This window comes from Schistocerca cancellata, chromosome 5, assembly GCF_023864275.1.
Source record: "Schistocerca cancellata isolate TAMUIC-IGC-003103 chromosome 5, iqSchCanc2.1, whole genome shotgun sequence".
In the NCBI taxonomy this organism is placed as follows: domain Eukaryota; kingdom Metazoa; phylum Arthropoda; class Insecta; order Orthoptera; family Acrididae; genus Schistocerca; species Schistocerca cancellata.
This window is the reverse complement of record NC_064630.1, coordinates 93,332,551-93,358,364: the sequence shown is the minus strand read 5'-3', so window position 1 is coordinate 93,358,364 and position 25,814 is coordinate 93,332,551. Positions and strand designations below refer to the sequence as shown.

Sequence of the window (25,814 nt, the reverse complement as noted above, 5' to 3'; positions counted from 1 at the left end):
CAAACTTTTGTTGTATTGTTAGGCATGTTACGAAATTGCTATGATAAAATTAGTGAAAATTAGTACTCTGTGCAGACGTTGAAAATTTTAAGTCTTTAATAATCCATTTGTAAATGTTTCTAATATTTCAAAAAAGCGCATTTGTGGAGAATGGTGTTTGAGGTTTCACTAAAAGTTTAATGAAGTTGTGGATCATCGAAACCATTTTCTGAGTCACTAGACACCTCTTCATTTGTGCTTCTCTCAGCAGATTTCGTACTTTGTCAAGTTTGGCTCTCAGCAATCCTCTTACTCCGTTTGTGTTTGAATGACGTTTCACTGATCACTTGTATGTTCCAGACGACGTGACAAGTTTCATTTGTTATATGTGGCATTACCATCATATATCCAGAAGTGTGGGAGTATAAATTATTCTGTCTGCGTATCTCGTTACTTTGCAAGAACTATGTCCAAATGAAACTGACACTTGGTCCACCTTCAATAGACGTCATGAATCAAAGGAATTTAAACACAAAACAGTCTCCCAGAAGCTGTCGTCGACCTTATAAAGCCAGTTTTTGGAGATATGTGTGATACTGGGTTGCTGAAGAAATGTCTCTCGTTGGTAGGTGCGCGATTTGGGGTAAGATAATATCCAGCTGTTGAAAGACCAATGAATATTATCGCTGACGACCAACAGTCGGTCATAGGGAAGCAGCGGTAGAGCTGCCCGCAGTCGTAGTTCTACACTGTGAGCTGTATAGTCGTCGTGCTAACACACAGAGTTGATGATTCTATTAATGTCCCAGCAGAGCATGAGAGAACCAGAATCGGAAATGAATTCTACATCTACATCTACATCCATACTCCGCAAGCCACCTGACGGTGTGTGGCGGAGGGTACCTTCAGTACCTCTGTTGGTTCTCCCTTCTATTCCAGTCTCGTATTGTTCGTGGAAAGAAGGATTGTCGGTATGCCTCTGTGTGGGCTCTAATCTCTCTGATTTTATCCTCATGGTCTCTTCGCGAGATATACGTAGGAGGGAGCAATATACTGCTTGACTCTTCGTTGAAGGTATGTTCTCGAAACTTGGACAAAAGCCCGTACCGAGCTACTGAGCGTCTCTCCTGCAGAGTCTTCCACTGGAGTTTATCTATCATCTCCGTAACGCTTTCGCGATTACTAAATGATCCTGTAACGAAACGCGCTGCTCTCCGTTGGATCTTCTCTATGTCTTGTATCAACCCTATCTGGTACGGATCCCACACTGCTGAGCAGTATTCAAGCAGTGGGCGAACAAGCGTACTGTAACCTACTTCCTTTGTTTTCGGATTGCATTTCTTTAGGATTCTTCCAATGAATCTCAGTCTGGCATCTGCTTTACCGACGATCAACATTATATGATCATTCCGTTTTAAATCACTCCTAATGCGTACTCCCAGATAATTTATGGTATTAACTGCTTCCAGTTGCTGACCTGCTATTTTGTAGCTAAATGATAAAGGATCTATCTTTCTGTGTATTCGCAGCACATTACACTTGTCTACATTGAGATTCAATTGCCATTCCCTGCACCATGCGTCAATTCGCTGCAGATCCTCCTGCATTTCAGTACACTTTTCCATTGTTACAACCTCTCGATACACCACAACATCATCTGCAAAAAGCCTCAGTGAACTTCCGATGTCATCCACCAGGTCATTTATGTATATTGTGAATAGCAACGGTCCTATGACACTCCCCTGCGGCACACCTGAAATCACTCCTACTTCGGAAGACTTCTCTCCATTGACAATAACATGCTGCGTCCTGTTATCTAGGAACTCCTCAATCCAATCACACAATTGGTCTGATAGTCCATATGCTCTTTGTTCATTAAACGACTGTGGGGAACTGTATCGAACGCCTTGCGGAAGTCAAGAAACACGGCATTTACCTGTGAACCCGTGTCTATGGCCCTCTGAGTCTCGTGGACGAATATCGCGAGCTGGGTTTCACATGACCGTCTTTTTCGAAACCCATGCTGATTCCTACAGAGTAGATTTCTGGTCTCCAGAAAAGTCATTATACTCTAACACAATACGTGTTCCAAAATTCTACAACTGATCGACGTTAGAGATATAAGTCTATAGTTCTGCACATCTGTTCGACGTCCCTTCTTGAAAACGGGGATGACCTGAGCCCTTTTCCAATCCTTTGGAACGCTACGCTCTTCTAGAGACCTACGGTACACGGCTGCAAGAAGGGGGGCAAGTTCCTTCGCGTACTCTGTGTAAAATTGAACTGGTATCCCATCAGGTCCAGAGGCCTTTCCTCTTTTGAGCGATTTTAATTGTTTCTCTATCCCTCTGTCGTCTATTTCGATATCTACCATTTTGTCATCTGTGCGACAATCTAGAGAAGGAACTACAGTGCAATCTTCCTCTGTGAAACAACTTTGGAAAAAGACATTTAGTATTTCGGCCTTTACTCTGTCATCCTCTATTTCAGTACCATTTTGGTCACAGAGTGTCTGGACACTTTGTTTTGATCCACCTACCGCTTTGACATAAGACCAAAATTTCGCGCATCCGTGTCTAGAACCGACACGCGACCTGAAAACTCAGTGTGGAAAAATCTTAGTGGTATTTTATGACACAAAGCACATTGTGTTTTTTGTTAATCTCTGTGGAGCGCTGAGTGATAAATTAACAACATAAGAATCATGACTTAAATGTTAGATTTTTTATGTCCGAACCTTCTCTACTGAAGTCTTTATTGTAGCGTCATCGACCTGAAGTAGAAACCGAGCGAGGTGGTGTAGTGGTTAGCACATTGGACTCGCATTCGGGAGGACTACAGTTCAAACCCGCGTCCGGCTATTCAGATTTAGGTTTTCTGTGATTTCCCTAAATTGCTCCAGGCAAACGCCGGGATGGAGCCTTTGAAAGGACGCGGCAAATTTACTTTCCCATCCTTGATGCCACACGAGCTTGTCCTTCGTCTCTAATACCTTGATGTCGACGAAACGTTAAACCCAATCATTCTTCCTTTCCTTCCTTTTGAAGTAGATCAAAAGGAGGAGAAACACTGCACCGTTTTTCGCAGGGCTCGACGGAATGCTTTGTCCAGTTTCCCTTCAAAAATGGCTCTTAGCACTATGGGACTTAACTGCTAAGGTCATCAGTCCCCTAGAACTTAGAGCTACTTAAACCTAACCAACCTAAGGACATCACACACAGCCATGCCCAACGCAGGATTCGAACTTGCGACCGAACGGTCGCGCGGTTCCAGGCTGTAGCGCCTAGGACCGCTCGACCACACCGACCGGCAGTTTCCCTTCAATGAGGAGTATATCACCAGATAAAATCTTAATATTACCCTCCACAAACAGCATACTGGTCGCTTTGGAGGTTTGGAAATAATCTGGAACTGGTACGAAGCTGTTACGTGATTCCACAGCGCTGAAATAAGTTGTGGCAGTAAAGCGGTGTGTATAGGCCGGTCGGTTTAAAGGAATCAGCGCAGTAAGGAAGGTCAACTTAGAGACGTAACAAAATGGCAGAAAGGATTTCTCCTGTTTGGACGTGTTCATGACTACACCGAGGGTGAAATTCTCCGATTTGCTTGTGTGTCAACGTGGATTACCCAACGCGTCTACAACGAACGGTGTACCATTTACAGCCAAGTAACACAGCGCAAGAACGGTAGTCACAAAAAGATCCTAGCCGACAGCGACGGGAAAAAAGAGTGATGCCTTGTGAATGATAGTCGGTTTCAAACCTGACAGGAACTGCTGTTGACATTGAATACAGGCCCATTTCGATCTGTTTCCGATGGAGCATCTAGACAGCAACTGCATGCCATGGAAATTTGGAGACGGGCACGTAGTAAAGAAACATTGCCATGCCTTCCTTACAAGAAACTTCTAAACAAATTCCGTGCCTATGAAATATCGTTTCAGTTGTACGAGTGAATTTATGATTTCCTGCCAAGTAGGTTACAGTAAATACTAATCCACGGGAAGTCATCGAGCTAAACAGAAGTGATATCTGGCGGTCTCCAAGGATGTGTAATAGGCCCTCTCCTATTCCTGTTCTACATAAACGATTTAGGAGACAATCTGAGCAGCCCTCTTACATTTTCTGTAGATGATTCTGTCATTTACCCCTTAGTAAAGTTATGACAAGGTCAAAAACAATTGCAGAATAACTTAGACACGATATCTGTATGGTAAAATGGGCAACTGATTCGGATTAAGGAAAACTGTGAGATCATCTGTATGAGTACTAAAAAAATCCATTAAATTTAGATTGCACGATAAATCACCCAAGTCTGAGGGCTATGAGTTCAACAAAATACCTAGAAATAACAATGACGAACAACTTAAATTGGGACGATCGCATAGATAATGTTGTGTGGAAGGCTAAGCAAAGACTTCGTTTTATTGGCACAACACGTAGAGGATGCAACAGAGCTATTAAAGAGACTGCCAACAGTACGCTTCTCCGTTCTCTGCTAAAGTACTGCTGTGCGGGGTGAGATCCTTACCAGACAGGATTGACAGAGGACATCGAAAAAGCCCAAAGAAGAGCAGCTCGTTTTGTATTGTCGCGGAATACTGGGGGGGGGGGGGGGGGGGGGCAGGGCTGAGGTAGGGTGTCAGGGATATATGCGAGTTGGTTTGGCAATTATAATACCAAACGCGTTTTCCGTCGCAGCGAAATTTCAGTCACCGCGTTCCTCGGCGGAATGTGGAAACAGGATAATATCGCCAAACAAAATGGAGGGAAATGATCATCGTAATAAAATAAGAGAAATCAGAGCTCGTGGAGAAAGATTTAAGTGTTCATTTTTCCGCGCGCTGTTAGGGTGGAACGATAGAGAAGTAGTTCTAAAATGGTCCTAAGAACACTCTGCCAGGTACTCAAGAGTGAATTGCAGAGTAGTCATGTAGATGTAGATGCTCTAAGTGGCACGTAAATCTGCACGTTTTCATAGGCATAAATGACACTAACTGAAAAGTAGCTGACCGAAGGTGTGTAGTGTCGTCCAACGAGGCGCGGTGTTTCGAGCAATACGCGACGCAGTGTGCATCGGCAGCGCAATGAGGCGTTTAATTAGCGGTGTGTATAGGTTGTAGTTCATGCTAGAATGGGTTATGTGAGGTTTTGGAGGTGTTTGTCTTGCTCATTGAAATTACCGTGAATATGAACCAGGTTGAAACATCCTGGCAGATTAAAACTGTGTGCCGGACCGATACTCGAAATCGGGACCATTGCCTTTCGCGGGCAAGGTCCCGAGTTTGAGTCTCGGTCCGGCACACAGTTTTAATCTGCCAGGAAGTTTCATATCAGCGCACACCCCGCTGCAAAGTGAAAAATCTCATTCTGGAACCATGGACCAGGTTTTTTATGTGGTGTCACCGCCAGACACCACACTTGCTAGGTGGTAGCCTTTAGATCAGCCGCGGTCCGCTAGTATACGACGGACCCGCGTGTCGCCACTGTCAGTGATTGCAGACCGAGCGCCGCCAGACGGCAGGTCTAGAGACACTTCCTAGCACTCGTCCCAGTTGTACAGCCGACTTTGCTAGCGATGGTTCACTGACAAATTACGCTCTCATTTGCCGAGACGATAGTTAGCATAGCCTTCAGCTACGTCATTTGCTACGACCTAGCAAGGCGCCATTATCATTTGCTATTTATCTTGTGAGGCATGTACCGTCAGACCGATGTTCACCAATTATAGATTAAAGTTAAGTATTCCAGAAGCTACGTACCTTTTTTGCTAGTATAATTACTTTACCTGTTACAGACCTCACGCCAGCCTGCGTGAGCTTAAACGCGTGTCTTTCGGCTTCCTCTCATAGTGGCTTGGCTGTCTTGCCAAGTCACAACAGTTTATTTCAGCATTCTCGATGACCAAATGTCCCATTTCTTCCACATCTTCACGATTAGTATACTATGGACACTCCCGTCTGAGAAGATGACAACAGCAGGCTTCTCAGAACTGCAGGTATACGTTCCTGGTTTGACGAACACTCAGGAAAGGAAGCCAGCACCAGCCTTCTAAAGCTACCCAAGTCAGTGTTGGCGATGTGATCGTGGAAGGGCAACGCGAAGGAACGATCAGAGCTAAATCGAGACCAGGCAGACGTCACGTACTGAAGGACAGGGTCTGTCGATCATTAAAGAGGATGGTTGCAAAAAAACTCATGAAATCAGCGGAAAGAATCACTCATGATTTTCAGAGTACTACCAGTTAGCGCAATTAATGTGTGTCGGAAGTTAAAAAGAATTGGGTACAATGGTCTCGCAGTTACTCAAAAGCCACACATTTCTAAAGTCAGAGCTGAGTTACGCTTGAGGTGATGTAAAGTGCAACGCTACAGGACAGTAGACGATTGGAAATGAGTGATCCGGAGTGATGACTCACCCTCTACCCGGCAGCAATCCCTGCGATCATGTGTGGTGTCAGCAGTGAAGTACAGAGAAGGTGGTGTTACAGTATGGGTGTGTTTCTCGTGGTAAGGCTGCGGCCCACCTATTGCGCTTAAGAAACCGCTAAACGCGGAATTATATGAACACATTTTACAGCATTATTTATTGCACACAGTAGAGGAGCAGTTCGGAGACGATAACTTCACGATTAGTATACTATGGACACTCCCGTCTGCCAAGATGACAACAACAGGCTTCTTAGAACTGCAGGTATACGTTTCTGGTTTGACGAATATCTAGTACCTTCCGCCGCGGAAGTCGAACACGCGGCAGAACCAACGGACGTGGTCAGCCCATAGAGGGCTCCGCCTCCACGGCGGCTATTCCGCGCCAACGCTAAGCCACGTGCAGACTGCGGCCAATAGCCGCTCCCTCCGGTTTCGTATATAGGGACCCGTTCTGCCCTAGTCCAGCCCAGGGCTCTGTCCTCTCACCTCTCCTCTACCTCCTGTACACGGCGGATATGCCCCAACCCCCCCCCCCCCTCCTGTACACCTCTTGCAATATGCTGATGACGCCGCATTCCTCGCCCTCGTTCCTACCCTCCAACGGTCCCAACACTTTCTCCAGAATCACCTTGACCTTTTTGCTGCTTGGTGTAACCAGTGGCTCCTGAAAATCAATCCTTCCAAGACCCAAGCAATAATCTTAGGTCGTACCACTCGCTCCTTCCGGCTACTGGATTTCTCCCTTACTGTCTGCGCCCGTCCTGTCCGCCTCACCCCCACCCTCACCTGTCACCTCACCTGGATCCCTCATCTCCGCTCCATCCAATCCAAAGCCCACAACCACCTCCGACTCCTCAAACTCCTCTCTGGCCGGACATGGGGGTTGCACCCCTCTACCATCCTCCACACCTACAAATCCTTAATCCATCCCATCCTCTGTTATGCCAGTCCCGCCTGGATATCTGCCCCCCCTCCCCAAATTCTATAAGTCCCCTCCAGATCCTTGAGCGTCATGCACTCCGCCTCGCATTTTGTATACGCCTCCCATCCCTCACGCGGATCCTCTATGATCTCATTCCTTTCCCCCATCTGCACCTATTCCCCAAACATATCCGCATCCTCGGCACCTCCCGCCGCCTTGATCCCCCTCACCCCCTAGTTGCTCCACCCCTCTCCCATCCCCGCCCCCTACCACATCTTCACTGTTGTGTCCCCCCTACCCTCCATCTCTACACCCTTCATCTCCTTTCCCAAGGTGGCTTCCATCAACTCCCCCTCCCGGATGATGACCTCTCTCCCTCTATTTATCCCTCCTGTCAACTCTGATCCTCACTCCCCTACTTTCCTCTGTCCTTTTCCCGGGCTCCCTCTCCCCCCATTCCATCCTCTTTTTTCCCCACCTCCCCTCTCTCTGCCCCCTTCTCTCCCGAGTCCTTTTGCATTTCCCTCTTCTGCCTCTTCTCATTCCCTCTTGCATCTGCCCTGCCCCTCTGCCCCCTTATGGGTCCTCTCCCTCCTTGGTTACCCCCCTTTTCGTTTTTTCCTCCCTCCCTCCTTGTTTTTTCCCCCTCCTCCAGGTCCCCCCCCCCCCATCTGCCTTTGGCTCGGGAGTGTCATCTTTGTGCTGCCATTTTCGTGCAGCGTTTTACAGTGAGTGTTCTGTGTTGTGTCTATTGGGAAGTGTTGTGAACAGCCATCATACTTATCGCTGGGTGTGATTTTTTATCTCTTGCGAACAGAAACCAGACGGTCGCCATGTTTTTTAATTGTGTGTGTACTATGTTACTTGTCTGATTCCTGTGTCTTTTTATTAACATTGCCAACCCCTTTTGCTTTCTGTTTTAACTTTCCGCATTTTGTGTCCCCCCTACCCTCCATCTCTACACCCTTCATCTCCTTTCCCAAGGTGGCTTCCATCATTTTTCACTTTAAGTCCCCGTTTTATCGCCTGTTTTTCTTGTTTCTTTTCTTCTTCCGTTTTTAAAAAAGTCTGTAGGCTGCAGAGCAGCGTACTAGGCTGCTGCCAGCCCGCCCTGAACTGAAAATCAATGAAAAAAAAAAACAACCTAGTCCAGCCAGTCTGGTACTCTCTTTTCGTTTCTATCTCGGCGGTACTGCGTTCTGGTCGCTGCGCCTTGTTGACATTTGCATGGCTCTGGGGTAGCATTCTCGCTTCCCGCGCCCGAGTTCCCGGGTTCGATTCCCGGCGGGGTCAGGGATTTTCTCTGCCTCGTGATGACTGGGTGTTTTGTCATGTCCTTAGATTAGTTAGGTTTATGTAGTTCTGAGTTCTAGGGGACTGATGACCATAGACGTTAAGTACCATAGTGCTCAGAGCCATTTGAACCATTTGAACCTGGCTCTGGTTCCGAGTGGATTTACGTCTGGTGTTTGGTGTTGTGGTTTCCACAAGCCTCCGTTGTGTATCTCTTTCTTGTTGTGTCGCTCATAGTCGGTCGCGGTCGGTCGTTGTCAGTTGTCGTTGGTCTGTCGTCCGACTCGTCCTGTGTTTACCCAGTGGTGCGTGCTCCACCGCCGGCGGCTTCCCCGCCTGGCGGCTCCGGTCCGCAGTCCAAGGCGTTCCCGCTGTTGGTTGTGGTTACTACAGAACACCCAGGAAAGGTGGCCAGCGCCAGCCCGACTGACACGCGACCTATGATCCCTGGGAAAATTTAGAATAGCAGGGGCAAAGCAGCTATCTATATCTCGGCAACTTGGAAGCTCTACGGGATCTAATCGTTTGTGAGCAGCTTCAGCTGGATACGAAGTACCTGAAGGAACTTGTTGACTCTCTTCCCCATCGGTATTATTGTGGTGTCGCCTTTGGGTGACTTCTTGTTTGTCCAGCGTGCTTTGTAGAATTAAGATGGTTAACGGATCTCCCCCTAACTGCTGGCCACTCACAGCCTGTCGCAGGTCATCAAGGTGGTGATCGCGCTGGGCATCCTGTTCTCGTACGCGCTGCAGATGTACGTGCCGGTGAGGATCATCTGGCCCGGGATCGTCAACCGCTGGGGACCCTTCAGGCGGCCGGCGCTCGTCGAGACGGCCTTCCGGACCGCCCTCGTCACTCTCACCTGTGAGTACGGTTTCCAAACTCTGTCCAGAGAATCACTGCCAACTGTTTGGCAGAAAGTTTTTTTTTTTTTTCACTTACTGCAAACTTTCTTCCCGTTCCATTTACGGATGGAGCGAGTGGGAGAGTGACTGCCTGCACGCTTCTGTTCCAAACGTTTTAAGCGTACCTATGTTGTTAAGTACTGTATGGAACCGATATATCATAATTGCCCAACTACCATCCGATTTCCGCAATTTCTCGTCTCCATTTTGCCTGCATAACTTGTATATGTGACGTTCAAATTACTTCTTTTTTCCTTCAAGTGTTGAGTGAAGTAAAAGGATCATTACTATTATTTCAGTTCTTATTTTTGATTATTATCGAAGTAGATGTTAATTGAAACTTCATGGCAGATTAAAACTGTGTGCCCGACAGAGACTCCAACTCGGGACCTTTGCCTTTCGCGGGCAAGTGCTCTACCATCTGAGCTACCGAAGCACGACTCACGCCCGGTACTCACAGCTTTACTTCTGCCAGTATCTCGTCTCCTACCTTCCAAACTTTACAGAAGCTCTCATTCTGGAAACATCCCCCAGGCTGTGGCTAAGCCATGTCTCCGCAGTATCCTTTCTTTCAGGAGTGCTAGTTCTGCAAGGTTCGCAGGAGAGCTTCTGTAAAGTTTGGAAGGTAGGAGACGAGATACTGGCAGAAGTAAAGCTGTGAGAACCGGGCGTGAGTCGTGCTTCGGTAGCTCGGATGGTAGAGCACTTGCCCGCGAAAGGTAAAGGTCCCGAGTTCGAGTGTCGGTCGGGCACACAGTTTTAATCTGCCAGGAAGTTTCATATCAGCACACACTCCGCTGCAGAGTGAAAATCTCATTCTAGATGTTAACTATCAAAAATTGGGCCTAAGTACTGTCGGTGTTTCTTACTAAGGTCAATCTTACATGTATTACGGTGGCCTATACTAAGGGCTTTAGTGTCCATTTATTTGAACAGAAAAAGAAAGAAAACATTATTGAAAGAAAAACATTGAATCGTGCTTGGGTAACTCAGGTGGTAGAGCAACTGCCCGCGAAAGTCAAAGGACCCAAGTTCGAGTCTCGGTCTGGCACTCAGTTTTAGTCTTCCAGGAAGTTTCATATAAACGCACACTCCGCTGCAGAGTGAAAATCTCATTTTGTAAACATCTCCCAGGCTGCGGCTAAGCCATGTCTCCGCAATATCCCTTCTTCTAGGAGTGCTAGTTCCGCAAGGTTTGCAGGAGAGCTTCTGTGAAGTTTGGAAGGTGGGAGACGAGGTACTGGCAGAATTGAAGCTGTGGGGACGGGGTGTGAGTCGTGCTTGGCTAGCTCAGATGGTAGAGCACTTACCCACAAAAGGCAAAGGCCCCGAGTTTGATCTCAGTCCGGCACATAGTTTTAGTACTGCCAGGAAGTTTCATATCAGCGCACACTCCGCTGCGGAGTGAAAATCTCATTCTACAGTGTCTGTATTTTTATACAGAAAAGTCAAAATAATGTAGTATGACCGATCCCATCCCACTTCCTAAGATTTCATACAGCGTAGACAAATATTGAACATTCAGATATAAAAAGAATAATAAATGTCATCAATATATTATAAAAAATCTTCAGTCTTCATGATGTAGTAAAATCTCAATAAGCCCCAGAACATACCAGATTACTGATTTACTCAGTGGTAAATGTGTCTCTTAACAGAATACTGTAGTACGTATTTTCCTGCATTCACACAATTTCATATATGGTTTGCTGTTTTGTGACAATAAAGCATAAGGTTCGTTATTCATCAAAATTTGAGGATTCCTAACTAACAGACAAAATTAGTCTTGATAGAGAGAGATAAGATTGAGAGATAGGATAAAAGGCGAAGTTTGTAGCATAGAAAACAAGTACAAATACACTCCTACTACAGCTCGAGGCCCTGTGCATTTCACGCACATAACACATAAAGTGTGTATGTTTCCCTGTGGTTTCCCTAACGTTTATATGTATCATCATAGGCGTCTTCCATATTTGTTTCTACTAAAGGTGTGAACCTGTTTGTGTATTTTCCAAAGTTCTCAACCAATTACAATAACAATAACAACATTCAATAACAGTCAAGTAATAAAATAATTTGACTTTACAAGATAGACAACATCATTAAACTTTCATCATTCTCCTTACAGATCTTTTTATATACACAAGAGCGCTTATTTCGCACATTTGTTTAGATACGGAGTGATTCAAAAGGAAACAACAGATTTCAGCTGTTTAGTGCAGACAAACAATAAAAGATAGAATCATATTCCTCATGTCAGTAGATAGAGGAAGGTTCAAAGTTTTGACACAGCTGTGGTGTTGTTTGTTTATAGTAACATGGTTACTACACCACAACAGAAATCATTTTGCATGTTGCAATCTGGGCATGTTGTTCATTACTTTTGACCTCCCAGGTCACCAGACCTCACATCCAGCGATTTTTTTTTTCTGTGTGGGTACATAAGAGACACAGTCTTTCACCCCACTAAGGCAGCTCTCTTGCAAGTTCGCACCAAATATAGCACTACGCTCACAAACTAGCGTTACCCTCTGGCAGGAATTTGATGTCTGACCGTGTTTTTACCTAATGGATAAAGGGTATCGAAAATTAATTTCGTCTATATGGCAATCAATAGAAAACTTAACAGGATTTACTTTGATTATGAAAGTAGAGAAGCGCATACAAGTGAAATAACAAACGGTCGCTAGCCTAATTAGGCACAATAATTTGAAATATTATGTTCAAGGAAACTGAATATGAGTAGCTAAAGTGACTTTCATTAACACTCCCTTTGAATAGTGCACTGGATACACACGACTACAGGCCTAACTAAGTTATGGGTAGCAGTAGCTATCATTTACACTAATCAGTAATCATACGAAGATAAATGGTATTTCACTTACAATAATAATAGTTACTATTGCAATCATTAATCAACTCAGCACTGACAGGTTACTACAGGACACGCTGGACCGAAGTTGGGCATGAAAAGAGTTCTGATTTAACTAACATATACATACCACAAATGAAATTAAATAATACTACACATACACTTTTTATACTCTCATTCAGGGAAATGCTTCGGATTCCTTTAGTAACAACAAATATTGCAATTATCTTTCTTAGAAGAGAAAAATATGGTGTGCATCCATAAACTGTTACTATGTCTCCAGGCAAACTCCGTGATTATTTCAGAACGAAAGTGCAGTTCACTAATATTGATTCCTAACCCCACCTGGAACAGTTAATATTTTATTCCTTTAAAGCAAATTACTCAAATACATATATGAGTTAACCTCAGAAAATGGTTCATGGTAACAATCAATACAAATTTAGGTTTCATATAAGTTCAATTTACATGCCTTTTTCATCACCTGAGAAGTAGTTATTTTAGACAGAAACATTTACACCCTTTGACACTGAACTTTTGCACATTTAATACGAAACCAAATCACTATTTAGTTAGAAACAGGATACTCGGTTTCTGAACATTTAGGATGGGATCCTGCATCGGTTCATGATTAGGATAACGCCAGGGTTCAAACACAGGTTTATAGCACTTGAATTATTATTGAAAAAACACTAACACAAATATACTGGACCATGCTATCATAGATATTAGTGTTCCTGAAGTTGGCGGAGCAGTGGCGCAATAGTGGTAGCAAGCAACGTGGCGGCTAACTGGTCTCACACTCTTGATGTTGAAAGCTCTTTACAATTTCTTCTTGGCGACGGATTTTTCCCGTTTTAGAGCCATTTCATAATATCAAGAGCACCATGCAATAGCCAAAACCACATACGGGGCAAATTTCCATATAAAACGGCTTCCAAATGCCTCACTTGGCACCCTCGATATTTACCGTACAACAGCTAGCCACTGAATGCATAGCGTTCCCACCAAGTAGCCGCCCAGATCGACCGACAAAAGCACCTTTTACCATGCGCCAGCCACGTCCGTAGTGGAGGGGGTTCCCTACAGCTTTTATACTTTACAATACAAGTTCCCTAAGCATGAACCAGCTTCCAATATTTTAAACATTCTTTAGCTTTTACAATACATATATAACAAACTTTAAATTTCCTGTCACAAATCAATGACCTTAATTAGTAACGAACAACCACTTCATAGTCACATACACATAGAAACATAGTATAACATACTTACAATCGATATTGGTGTTACAAGCTACTCTTCAAAATGTGATATATCCAATTGTTAAATCTGTCGAGTCAGTAAACACAGACTTCTTTAAAATGTCACTGTTCTTAACAATTCAGCTATTTGTTTCAACAATTTGATTTCCTAACTCATTTCCCACAGTCTTACTGTTTCTATCAACTTGGTCATGTCCCTCAAAAATTGTTCGATGGTAGCTTTATCTATCAAATTTTCAATGCCCTTATTTAGTCCTTAATCGTCCTCTTTCAATAAGTTTGGACCTTGAAAAACGACAGTCTCAACTTACACAATTGCTCTCTGTTGTCTACCCTGGTTAAATGATTAAAGAAGAAAGCTGAAAATTGGTAAGTTATTTAACCTGATACTGTTATAGGTGAGTTATGTCCACACTGTTGTCCAGTCATATTGTTCACTGATATTGATTAGTTTCCAGTTCAGTTTCCAGTCCATTACATTTTACATCTATTTAACATCTTTTAGACTACCTGAAAAATAATCTTCCATGATTAATTTCTTTGCATGTTAATGGATCCTGGATGATGTCCACACATGTAAGAAGCGACTTTCAATAAAAGGTCAAATCACCATTAAAAAATCTAACAGATGTGTGTCAATTTGCAGAATTTTAAATATGGAAACGGTCACATTAAATAGTTTTTTTTTGTATCTGGTGCTTAGGCTGGTTATATATGTTGTCTTTTGGGTACAAATGTTGTTCCTGGATTTTCCTGTATGAAAAAATCTGAAACTTCTGGGGACTATGAAAGCCAGCGGATTACAAGCAATGAAATGATGAATGTTTACGCTTTTGATTTCTTATCTTAAACACTTCAAACAACTCGTTGACAAAAATAACTTCAGTCTGCTACCATGAGCTACAAACTGCAGCTAAATACAAAACATGTCTACAATGGCTCCTTTCGCAAGCTGAGAAAGAACAGCGATTACATTTGCCGGCAAGTAATCTAATTACTTATATCACTTACAAAGACAGTGTTTAAATTAACTTATACATATATTCTATGTGTAAAGATTAACACATTTAATCAAAATAGATGAAATGTATCCATAGTTGCCAATATCGACAACCATCAGGCATAGCAATATCGTATTTATTGGAAATGTTGTAAATAACTTTATAAAAGCTACAATTAAGTTTCTGTTTACATCGAATGTAAGAAGGAATGCACAAAATACGACATTTACAGGCAAATAAATTTGTGTGACGTTACTGTCTTACACATGAAATTATCAATACCCACACTGAGCACAGTGGCGCTGTGGTTAGCATGTTCGGAAGAAAGGCGGTTCAAATCCGTGTCTGGCCAACCAGATTTTGGTTGTACGTGATTTCCCTAAATCGCTTTAGGCAAATGACGGGATGCTTCCGTTGAAAGAATACGGTCGATTTCCTTCCCGTCCTTGAAACATTCTATGCTCGCGCTCCATCTCTAATGACGTCAATGTCAACGGCACGTTAAACGCTAATCTTCATTCTTAGGGTTGGTTATATCACAGTGCACATTTTGTCAACAGCACAGACGCAAAGAAATAGCTGAGTTACAACATGATTTAGAATGAAATTGGCCTTGGCCTATTCAAGAGACTTTTCACAGTATTCTGGTATACTGATGTGGGAAAATTTGAATCTATTTGCGCAGACAGGAATTTAAACTCCGTTCCTCGCTAATGTGAGTCTATTTAGTAACCACTGTGCTCCCTGCTATTGCACGTTCCTCCAAAGATGAAACGATTTGGCACTGTTGAGGCAAATAACAACGAATAACATCAGTTTTATTCAAAGTACATTTCCATAAAACGAGAGACAGAATTTCATCATCAGAAAAATACGGCTTTGTTTCCTTTAGTTATTTGAAACTCTAAACATTGGTACATAAACATTTTTTTCAGGCTTCTCAATATAGCATGTAGTTTTATAGTGTTGTAATCCTTCACAAGTTAGTAAATGATAACAGTTTATCACAGAGTGCCCTTTTTTACCAATTATATATTTGGGCGAGGGCTACACACAATTGGATACAGGTGTTCTGCAAGGTAATGATAACATGTGATTAGTTGCAGTATTGCCCCTTTTTCTTGCTGTGGATATTGTGGAATAATTTTTTATTGTACTTCTTATTTCTTATCAGTAGCGTATGATAATCTGTACGATATTATGTACATATAAAGACGTGCGACGTCATGTATTGAAGTAATTTTCTTGGATGGTTTGTCTGCCACCTCATATTGAATTCCAACATGGGATGGGATGCACTGAAAGAGCACTTCTTTGCCTTCTTTCCATAATGTGTTTACACTACATATAACGTTGATGATTCTTAATATTGCTGGAACAATGTTCAATGACTCACAGTCACTACCTTGTGAAACTCGTTTGTCGAAACACAGAGCTGGTGCAGTGCCGCACGTATGTTTCATAATTACACTAATGAAGGTGTCCTACAGTACATCAGCGTAACTACAGTATAAAATCATTTGTACACAAATTGAGAATGATTCCTTTCCTATTCAGTTCCAAAAATGAAGACTCCCTTGTAAACTAGTAGTAACGGTGGAGTAATATTGTTTTAGAACGTATGTTTCATATAAAGTTGCTTATTTACAATAAAAAAAAGATGAAACTGTACTTAACCCGAAGACTGACTCGAATGTTGCAGTGCTTTACTAGATATGGTCCTAACGGAGGAGGCATGACCTTGTCTCTGTGAACAGACGCGGCCAGCCAGTTGTACTGAGATCTACAGTTTAATGTGATCTCCAAACCATGGTACAACTTGGAATTTTTGACATTAACATGCGTTAACTGAGAGAAAAAAGACATAGGACCACTGGGGATTATACATCGGATCTTCGGGTTTGTAGTTTTGGTATCGAACCACAGTTATTCAAAGTACTAGACATGAAAAAGTGGTAAAATGATATAATGGAAAATGTACACATGTTACCTGCGCATCAACACATTTGCGCCGACAGACGGAAGGGAGAGGATGCTTTTGTAAAAGATTAAATAGTGTTTGGCGTAGGCGTCTGCAGTGACCAATTCGTGTCTAAATACAATGTGATAGCACTAATGTGCGGACCCGACTAGGTATGAGGTCATTTTAAATTGCGTGTTCAAATGGCTCTGAGCACTATGGGACTTAATAGCTGAGGTCATCGGTCCCCGGGAACTTAGAGCTACTAAAACCTAACTAACCTAAGGAGAGCGCACACACCCATTCCCGAGGCAGGATTCGAACCTGCGCCGTAGAGGTCGCGCGGTGCCAGACTGAAGCGCCTAGAACCGCTTGGCCACTCCGGCCGGCTTAAATTGGGTGTAAATGGTTTCAAACTGTAATACACAAGTTTTCATCGTGTTCTTACTGTGCTATTAGATAGCTACACTCCTGGAAATTGAAATAAGAACACCGTGAATTCATTGTCCCAGGAAGGGGAAACTTTATTGACACATTCCTGGGGTCAGATACATCACATGATCACACTGACAGGACCACAGGCACATAGACACAGGCAACAGAGCATGCACAATGTCGGCACTAGTACAGTGTATATCCACCTTTCGCAGCAATGCAGGCTGCTATTCTCCCATGGAGACGATCGTAGAGATGCTGGATGTAGTCCTGTGGAACGGCTTGCCATGCCATTTCCACCTGGCGCCTCGGTTGGACCAGCGTTCGTGCTGGACCTGCAGACAGCGTGAGACGACGCTTCATCCAGTCCCAAACATGCTCAATGGGGGACAGATCCGGAGATCTTGCTGGCCACCTTGACTTACACCTTCTAGAGCACGTTGGGTGGCACGGGATACATGCGGACGTGCACTGTCCTGTTGGAACAGCAAATTCCCTTGCCGGTCTACGAATGGTAGAACGATGGGTTCGATGACGGTTTGGATGTACCGTGCACTATTCAGTGTCCCCTCGACGATCACCAGTGGTGTACGGCCAGTGTAGGAGATCGCTCCCCACACCATGATGCCGGGTGTTGGCCCTGTGTGCCTCGGTCGTATGCAGTCCTGATTGTGGCGCTCACCTGCACGGCGCCAAACACGCATACGACCATCATTGGCACCAAGGCAGAAGCGACTCTCATCGCTGAAGACGACACGTCTCCATTCGTCCCTCCATTCACGCCTGTCGCGACACCACTGGAGGCGGGCTGCACGATGTTGGGGCGTGAGCGGAAGACGGCCTAACGGTGTGCGGGACCGTAGCCCAGCTTCATGGAGACGGTTGCGAATGGTCCTCGCCGATACCCCAGGAGCAACAGTGTCCCTAATTTGCTGGGAAGTGGCGGTGCGGTCCCCTACGGCACTGCGTAGGATCCTACGGTCTTGGCGTGCATCCGTGCGTCGCTGCGGTCCGGTCCCAGGTCGACGGGCACGTGCACCTTCCGCCGACCACTGGCGACAACATCGATGTACTGTGGAGACCTCACGCCCCGCGTGTTGAGCAATTCGGCGGTACGTCCACCCGGCCTCCCGCATGCCCACTATACGCCCTCGCTCAAAGTCCGTCAACTGCACATACGGTTCACGTCCACGCTGTCGCGGCATGCTACCAGTGTTAAAGACTGCGATGGAGCTCCGTATGCCACGGCAAACTAGCTGACACTGACGGCGGCGGTGCACAAATGCTGCGCAGCTAGCGCCATTCAACGGCCAACACCGCGGTTCCTGGTGTGTCCGCTGTGCCGTGCGTGTGATCATTGCTTGTACAGCCCTCTCGCAGTGTCCGGAGCAAGTATGGTGGGTCTGACACACCGGTGTCAATGTGTTCTTTTTTCCATTTCCAGGAGTGTATATTGATGCAATTACGAGATATTCATACATTTTTTTCCTGGTGTTGATCTGATGAGGACTACAATAAGCTGAAACAAGCTATCCTGATAAAAATATTTCCAGTCGTTATGATCAATACCGGAAAAGAAAATAGGAGCTCTGACACAACAGACAAAATGTCTTCAATCGTGAAACATTTATAACCTGAACTTCAACATCAAATTTGAAATAATTCCTGACAAGGTTCTGTTAAAAGAAAGAAAAACATCTTTATAAACACTGTATCAATCTTCCGATGGATATTAGTTAAGGAGGGTAGGACGTCAAACGGGCCGACCTGGAGCAGGAGAGGCACCACAAGACATTTTAATTTCCACTGTCTACACTTTTATAAACAAATTCATAAAACTTTGTCAGTACGACCAGGAAGGATTCAGGAGTCACACTCACAGCAGTGGAAGCTCAAAAACATAAAGTACATTTTTTTTAGATGCGAAATTTCACCATTTTATCACTTACTATTGGCTGCATTTGTTGCTATAGGTACACTTTTCTTCATAAGTAAGAGAGATTCTTCGATGAATTTTGCACAGCATGCAAACCATACTTACAGGTGTATGAAACTCTAGAATTTTACAAATCTATTAAAAGCTGTGGTAAAAATTGAGATAGTTAACTACAAAATTTGAGTTTTTTCTAAACATGAAGTTTAAAATGTAGTTCGGTAAAGAGAGTATAGTGTCTCTTTACTTTAAGAATGTAGTTGTGGTAAAAATTAATGCAAATTAAAAAGTAAAAAAATTGATATAAAAAGCAGGAAAATTATATTTTAACAGCTCGTTAATTTTTTCGTAAATTAAGTAAATTCTAGAGTTTCATGCACCTCTAAGTATGGTTTGTATTCTGTGCCAAATTCATCGAAGAATCTCTCTTGATTATGAAGAAAAGTGTACCTATAACAACAATAGCAGTCAATAGCAAGTGAAAAAAATGATGAAATTTCGCATGTAACAAAATTTATTTTGTTATGCTTTTGAACTTCCACTGCTATGAGTGTGAATCCTGAATCCTTCCTGGCCATGCTTACAAAGTTTTATGAATGTATTTATAAAAGTAAAGACAGGGAAAATTAAAATGTCTTGTGGCGCCTCTCCTGCTCCAAGTCGTCCCGTTTGACGTCTTACCCCTCTTAAATGTGAGTTGATTTGTACAAGATATTTACGAACACTGCTCTAGATAGTGATTTTTAGAGCAGAGTATGTAGGTATAAATAACGCTTTCATGAGTAATGACTACTTCGTCGCTGCGTTTATGAAGTAAAAGTGGAAGGTTTTGGCACTACGTTTGCTTGTTCGCAGTCGTGCTGGCCGAGGTGGTGCCCAACCTGAGCGTGTTCATCTCGCTGATCGGAGCCGTCTCGTCGTGCACCTTGGCCCTGCTCATACCGCCCATCATCGACGTGGTCTACCGCTGGGAGTACGGCATCTCCTGGCCACTCGTCATCAAGGACGGCTTCATCTTCTTCGTCGGCGTCGTCTCCTTCCTCACGGGCACCTACGCCAGCGTCGTCTCCATGGTCCAGCAGCTCTTCTGAGGCAGACGGCGGCGCTCGCCTCGGCGGAAGGTCGCTCCCCTGCCAGTCTGGAAGGCGCCACCCGGGCTGCTAGCAGAAAGCTGGTGCCTCGCTCTCACTTCCCCACCGCCTCCCACAGAGCCAAGTGCCGCACTTACAGATATTCGGAGGGCTGTTCGCCCAGCCACATGTGCTGTGTATTCTGAACGGAACTCGATGTACAGTCTCGACAGACTCTCCGTTTCGCACAGTATGGCGGCCACCAAAATATCAAATTCGGAGAAGAACACTTGGCTTATAGATGTAGTGTGCTTTAAGTATGTTTCTCGTCTTCCCGAGACGTCGATCTCGTGGCATCTGACATTGCTTGCCGTTCCATCCAGCTGGGAGGACAACTCGTTCGTGGTGCGACCATTGACCAGGTCTCTACCTAGGCTGTAGCCTGAAAGGGCTCTTAATGACGAAGTGGACACTTTACACCTGAGACTGGTTTCAATATATTGCACAATCCGAAAAGTATTCACGGGTATATGAAAACATATCATTTCGTGATGCAGTGTTACCATTCTCATTTCCGTCCGAAAATGTACGTAGCCAAAGCGCGAAAAGATAATTTTTCAGTCGTTAAATATCTGTGGGGTCTTGTTGAACCGATATATTGTGCTAAGATACACAATTGATAGATAATCTTCCGTATTTTCCTGCGCGGGGGTGCGCAACCTGTTCACAGTACAGGACACTTCAAAAAGAAAGAGCACATTAAGATTTTATTCTGAACACGATAGATAGTGCTTACGAATACACCGCCAAGAGACTATTTAAATCTTCGTTCCTACTGTGTTTCTATGCATGTTATATACAATGTACGTGTTTAGCATAAACATCATTACATCACTACACCATTTGAAGCGATTCATATACCGGCTGATCAAAAAGTCAGTATAAATTTGAAAACTGAATAAATCACGGAATAATGTAGATAGAGAGGTACAAATTGACACATATGCTTGGAATGACATGGGGTTTTATTAGAACCAAAAAAATACAAAAGTTCAAAAAATGTCCGATTGATGGCGCTTCATCTGGTCAAAATAGCAATAATTAGCATAATAAAGTAAGAGGAAGCAAAGATGATGTTCTTTACAGGAAATGCTCAATATGTCCACCATCATTCCTCAACAATAGCTGCAGTCGAGGAATAATGTTGTGAACAGCACTGTAAAGCATGTCCGGATTTATGGTGAGGCATTGCCGTCGGGTGTTGTCTTTCAGCATCCCTAGAGATGTCGGTCGATCACGATACACTTGCGACTTCAGGTAACCCCAAAGCCAATAATCGCACGGACTGAGGTCTGGGGACCTGGAAGGCCAAGCATGACGAAAGTGGCGGCTGAGCACACGGTCATCACCAAATGACGCGCGCAAGAGATCTTTCATGCGTCTAGCAATATGGGGTGGAGCGCCATCCTGCATAAACATCGTACGTTCCAGCAGGTGTTTATCAGCCAGGTTGGGGATGATGCGATTTTGTAACATATCGGCGTACCTCTCACCCGTCACGGTAGCAGTTACAAAACCAGAATAACGCATTTCCTCGACGAAAAAAGGCTCGATAACTTTGTTTTTTTTTTGTTCTAATAAAATCCCATGTCATTCCAAGCATGTGTGTCAATTTTTACTTCTCTATCTACATTATTCTGTGGTTTATTAAGTTTTCAAATTTATACTGACTTTTTGATCACCCGGTATTAATTATCACTAAACGAGCAATGTGGCATAGTGGTAAGACGCTGGACATTCATTCGGCAGGACCACAGTTCGAAACCACGTTCGTTTATCCACATTTATGTTTGGCGTGGTTTCCCTAAATATTTAAGGCAAATACTGTATTATTCCATTGAAAGGCACACGGCCAGTTCCTCTCCCTGAAATAACTCTACGTCAACACGACGTAAAAATATAATATTCCTGCTTTTTATATCAATTTTTTTACTTTTTCATTGGCATTAATTTTTACCACAACTGCATTCATAAATAAAGAGGCACTGTACTCTGTTTACCGAACTTGCAAGAATCACAAACTGTGTCTCTGGTAATCAGGTCGGCCGCAGAAAATGAGATAAATTGTACTTCTATATTCTCACCATTCAATAACTAGTAATAATTATAATTTGGATCCGGACTTCAGTATGAAAAAGGATCGGAGACTATCATGCATGAAAATAAATCTAAACTTTTCTTCTAGCATTAGATTTTGTGTAGTTAACGTGTGTCAGACAGCGTTGTCTCTGTAGATGACAGTTTTATAAATCTTGCTAGCATGATAGCCATAATACGTACTTAACTTTGCGGCTCTCTCAAATATCCAATAATTAAACCAGGATGTTTAGTCCTCTTCCTCCTTCTTCGTGTCGTTCTAGCTTACTTGACCAAAGAAAAGTTGTTCTATCCAGAAACAAATAGCAACTGGAAGAACTTTCATCATCTCAAGTCAAAGAATTGATACACAGAAACCAGGTAATATTGCCTCCAGGAAGCGTTGCTAAAAGTAAGAGTAACATGAAAAAGCTTCATGTGTAGCAATTGCCGAAGAAAACATCAAATTATAGCCTTGGCTAGTCAGTATTTTCATATGTGCCTGAGAAATGGATTCTTGAGAACGTCCAGAAAGCACTTATCGTTTTCATTCGGCGTTTTCATTTGACATGAGAGGGCATTTAGGTCGTATACACCGTGCTCGAATGGTGCTTGGCCGTAAAGTTAGTTGTTTCCGCATAAACTGCACAATATTTTAACGAGGCAGCCGGTTATCACCCTGAAGTACAAGTGCAGGTTAAAATATTGAGCTGTTTCCATGAAACCATCCGATTCCGATACACGTTCAAACACTTATAAAGTATATCCTCAAACAACACGAACAAAATCTTCTTTAGATCATTTTTATATCATTCATAAACATGTACTGATAATTCCTGCGAACTACAGCACACAAAACGGTATTTCTTGAGACTCCACCATCAGAATGTAAAACTATTCTACGGACACTATTAAATGTATGCTCTCTAATGCTGTATCAGGGTATGTTCCTATAATACAAAAATTTTCTGTGATAAAAACATGTATGTGCTCTAATTTTTGAAGCTCCCTATACAGTCACAACCTTCGTACTGTACACATCCCAGCAGGCCTGGAATAATAATTTAGTCATCTAGGAACTAAAATGTTACTTTCTTTTTTAAACAATTATGAAACGACTAGTCTTCCGTTGTGAATATTTTTTCGGTGTAAAAAGTAAAAATAAGGAAAGTACCTGGATATTATAAAGCGAAAATAATGAACGCTTTATCTCACAACTGCTGTGACATGCCAACGTAAACATCGCTAACGCCTTACCTAATACTCGTACTCGTAGTTATATGAGAGACGTAACAATCTGTACCCTATACGGAGACGAAATTTCGATAAAATATTCTAGATGAGTGGTTACGGGACTTCAGTATTTAATTGTGTTGTTAGTACCTGGCTGATTGTAAATTATTACGTTCTATGATGTATGATACGTTTTTGTCTTTATTTTATTTATCGTTGTGTATGGATGACTTGTTCAGAGGATATGGTACTGAATATCATATGTGCTTTGTTGTCCTCGTTCTTCGAAATTCTGTATATATTTATAGTAAGCAATGTTTCATTTTAATAAAGTTGTCACTTACACAGAAATGTGTCCTTACAGTGAAAACTAATCACAGCTCTTTGTTGCCTATTATTACGGCAACTTAATAATAAATTCCTTACTGTAAAACAATGCCTTTTCTTTTACTGGATATTTCTGAGGCATGCTGAATAAGGGAGACATACATACTGCAAGGGAGAAATGAATTTTGTAGTCCTTTTCCTAAATAGTACTCAAAATATGTTTTTTGCGGATTGTTCACAAATGTGTTCTTAGAAATAAGAATTTTTCTAATACAAATATGTAGCTTTTATGGACTTTTCCATCCATTTATGCATTCTTAGGGATGTAATGAGAGTGAAAAAGAAGCAGCTGTCAAAAAAATCCTTAACGAATCTGTTAACAGCTATCAGTCTATAAATGGCCATTACGAAATTAGTAGGAATGCTGTTACTTTGAAAGTGTATGCTATTCTTCAGTTATGCTGCCATGTGACTGGGTGGAGTATGCAGGGACTGTCATGCACACTGCTCTACCAGTACTCCTTAGGTACAAAAAAAAAAAAAGCACTCCGTCTTCAGGCCACGAGTGGCCTACCGGGTCCATCCGACCGCCGTGTCATCCCCAGTGGAGGATTTCGATAGGAGGGGCGTGGGGTCAGAACCCCGCTCTCCCGGTCGTTATGATGGTATTCTTGACCGAAGCCGCTACTATTCGATCGAGTAGCTCCTCAGCTGGCATCACGAAATTGAGTGCACCCCGAAAAATGGCAGCAGCGCATGGTGACCGGTATGGTCACCCATCCAAGTGCCGACCACGCCCGACAGCGCTTAACTTCGGTGATCTCACGGGAACCGGTGTATCCATTGCGGCAAGGCCGCTGTCCACTTGTTAGGTAAGCAGATTTAAATTTAATTGCAGACTATCACCCATAATCAGCCAAAAATGACAGTTTAGCCCCTGAAGCAATTAGGCTACTTCATAAAATTCAACTGCTGTCCATGAAGCAAACATATAACAATGTCCCTCAGGTTTTCAGAGAGGCCTCGCCCAATGTTTATCGTAGAAGCAAGGCGTGTAGAAAAAGAAGGTAGACCATTCCAGCTCCTGACGAACAAAAAATTCCCTTGTGCGCCTTGACAGCACTTTGAGGACTCTCGCGGCTGTGCATTCGACAGAACACGGAAGTCGTGGTGCATCCAAAGGAAATAACTCGTTTCGTGTAAGTCATGAGAAACTGTCACTGTAATTGCGCTATGGTACAATGCATAAAAATCGCTCGAGATACGACAGACATTATTTATCATGGTTTTCCCAAAAACGAGTACTTCCACCATGAATCGGTAGTTCGGTGCAAACGTGCGGACAGCGTGAACATGAAAACTGCACGAGTGTGTTCAGTTCACTTTCGGTCTGAAGATTATGAACGAGATTTGAAAAACGAACTTTTAGAGTTATCTTCAAGAAAGAAGCTACTACCCACAGCACTGAAGATTCCAAACTAGAATGAAGAAAAAATTACAGAAGGCAGAGATGCAAGTATGTAAATGACACTCAGAGTAGTTGTAATTCTAAACGTACCGTAAAATAAATTAATTCACATAAATTTAATGCTTTTTTTCATGGAGTACTTGATTACCCTACAACAATGACTGACTCATTACATTGTGCAGGAAATAAATAAATTACGTTGCTCAGATTTACTAGCTTTTGCTCCTGAATACTATAGCTTCATTTCTCCTATAAATAGTCGACTTTTTTTCATGTTGTCGAGATGTATTAACTATTTCAATGTAAGAATATAGTACAACTTCCGACTGAGTTCTTAGACTAGCACATTTCACGTGCTGCGCTGATGCCTTAACAACAGGAGGTTAAGTGAGACAGGCTGGGTAGCTCAGTTGATAATGGATTACGCCAGTACATAGAAAGAAGGATCCTTTATTGTATGATTATACGATAGCGGAACAAACACTGGTAGCAGTTACTTTTGTAAAATATCTGGGAGTATGCGTGCGGAGCGATTTGAAGTGGAATGATCATATAAAATTAATTGTTGGTAAGTCGGGTACCACG

General features: G+C 43.1%; 1 protein-coding gene and 1 pseudogene across 1 annotated transcript in view; one reads left to right on the top strand and one right to left on the bottom strand.

The window, feature by feature from the left end:
* The window catches only part of LOC126188081 (proton-coupled amino acid transporter 1), a 287,378-nt gene extending 265,690 nt beyond the window's left edge, over window positions 1-21,688 (top strand). Inside the window, exons 9-10 of the mRNA XM_049929533.1 lie at window positions 9,316-9,488; window positions 19,851-21,688. Of these exons, the coding sequence (XP_049785490.1) occupies window positions 9,316-9,488; window positions 19,851-20,086 (409 nt within the window). The 3' untranslated portion in view covers window positions 20,087-21,688. The remainder of the gene's footprint in view (window positions 1-9,315; window positions 9,489-19,850) is intronic.
* Window positions 21,689-24,505: 2,817 nt separating this feature from the next.
* Window positions 24,506-24,623, bottom strand: LOC126189180 (5S ribosomal RNA; annotated as a pseudogene).
* Window positions 24,624-25,814: the final 1,191 nt, after the last annotated feature.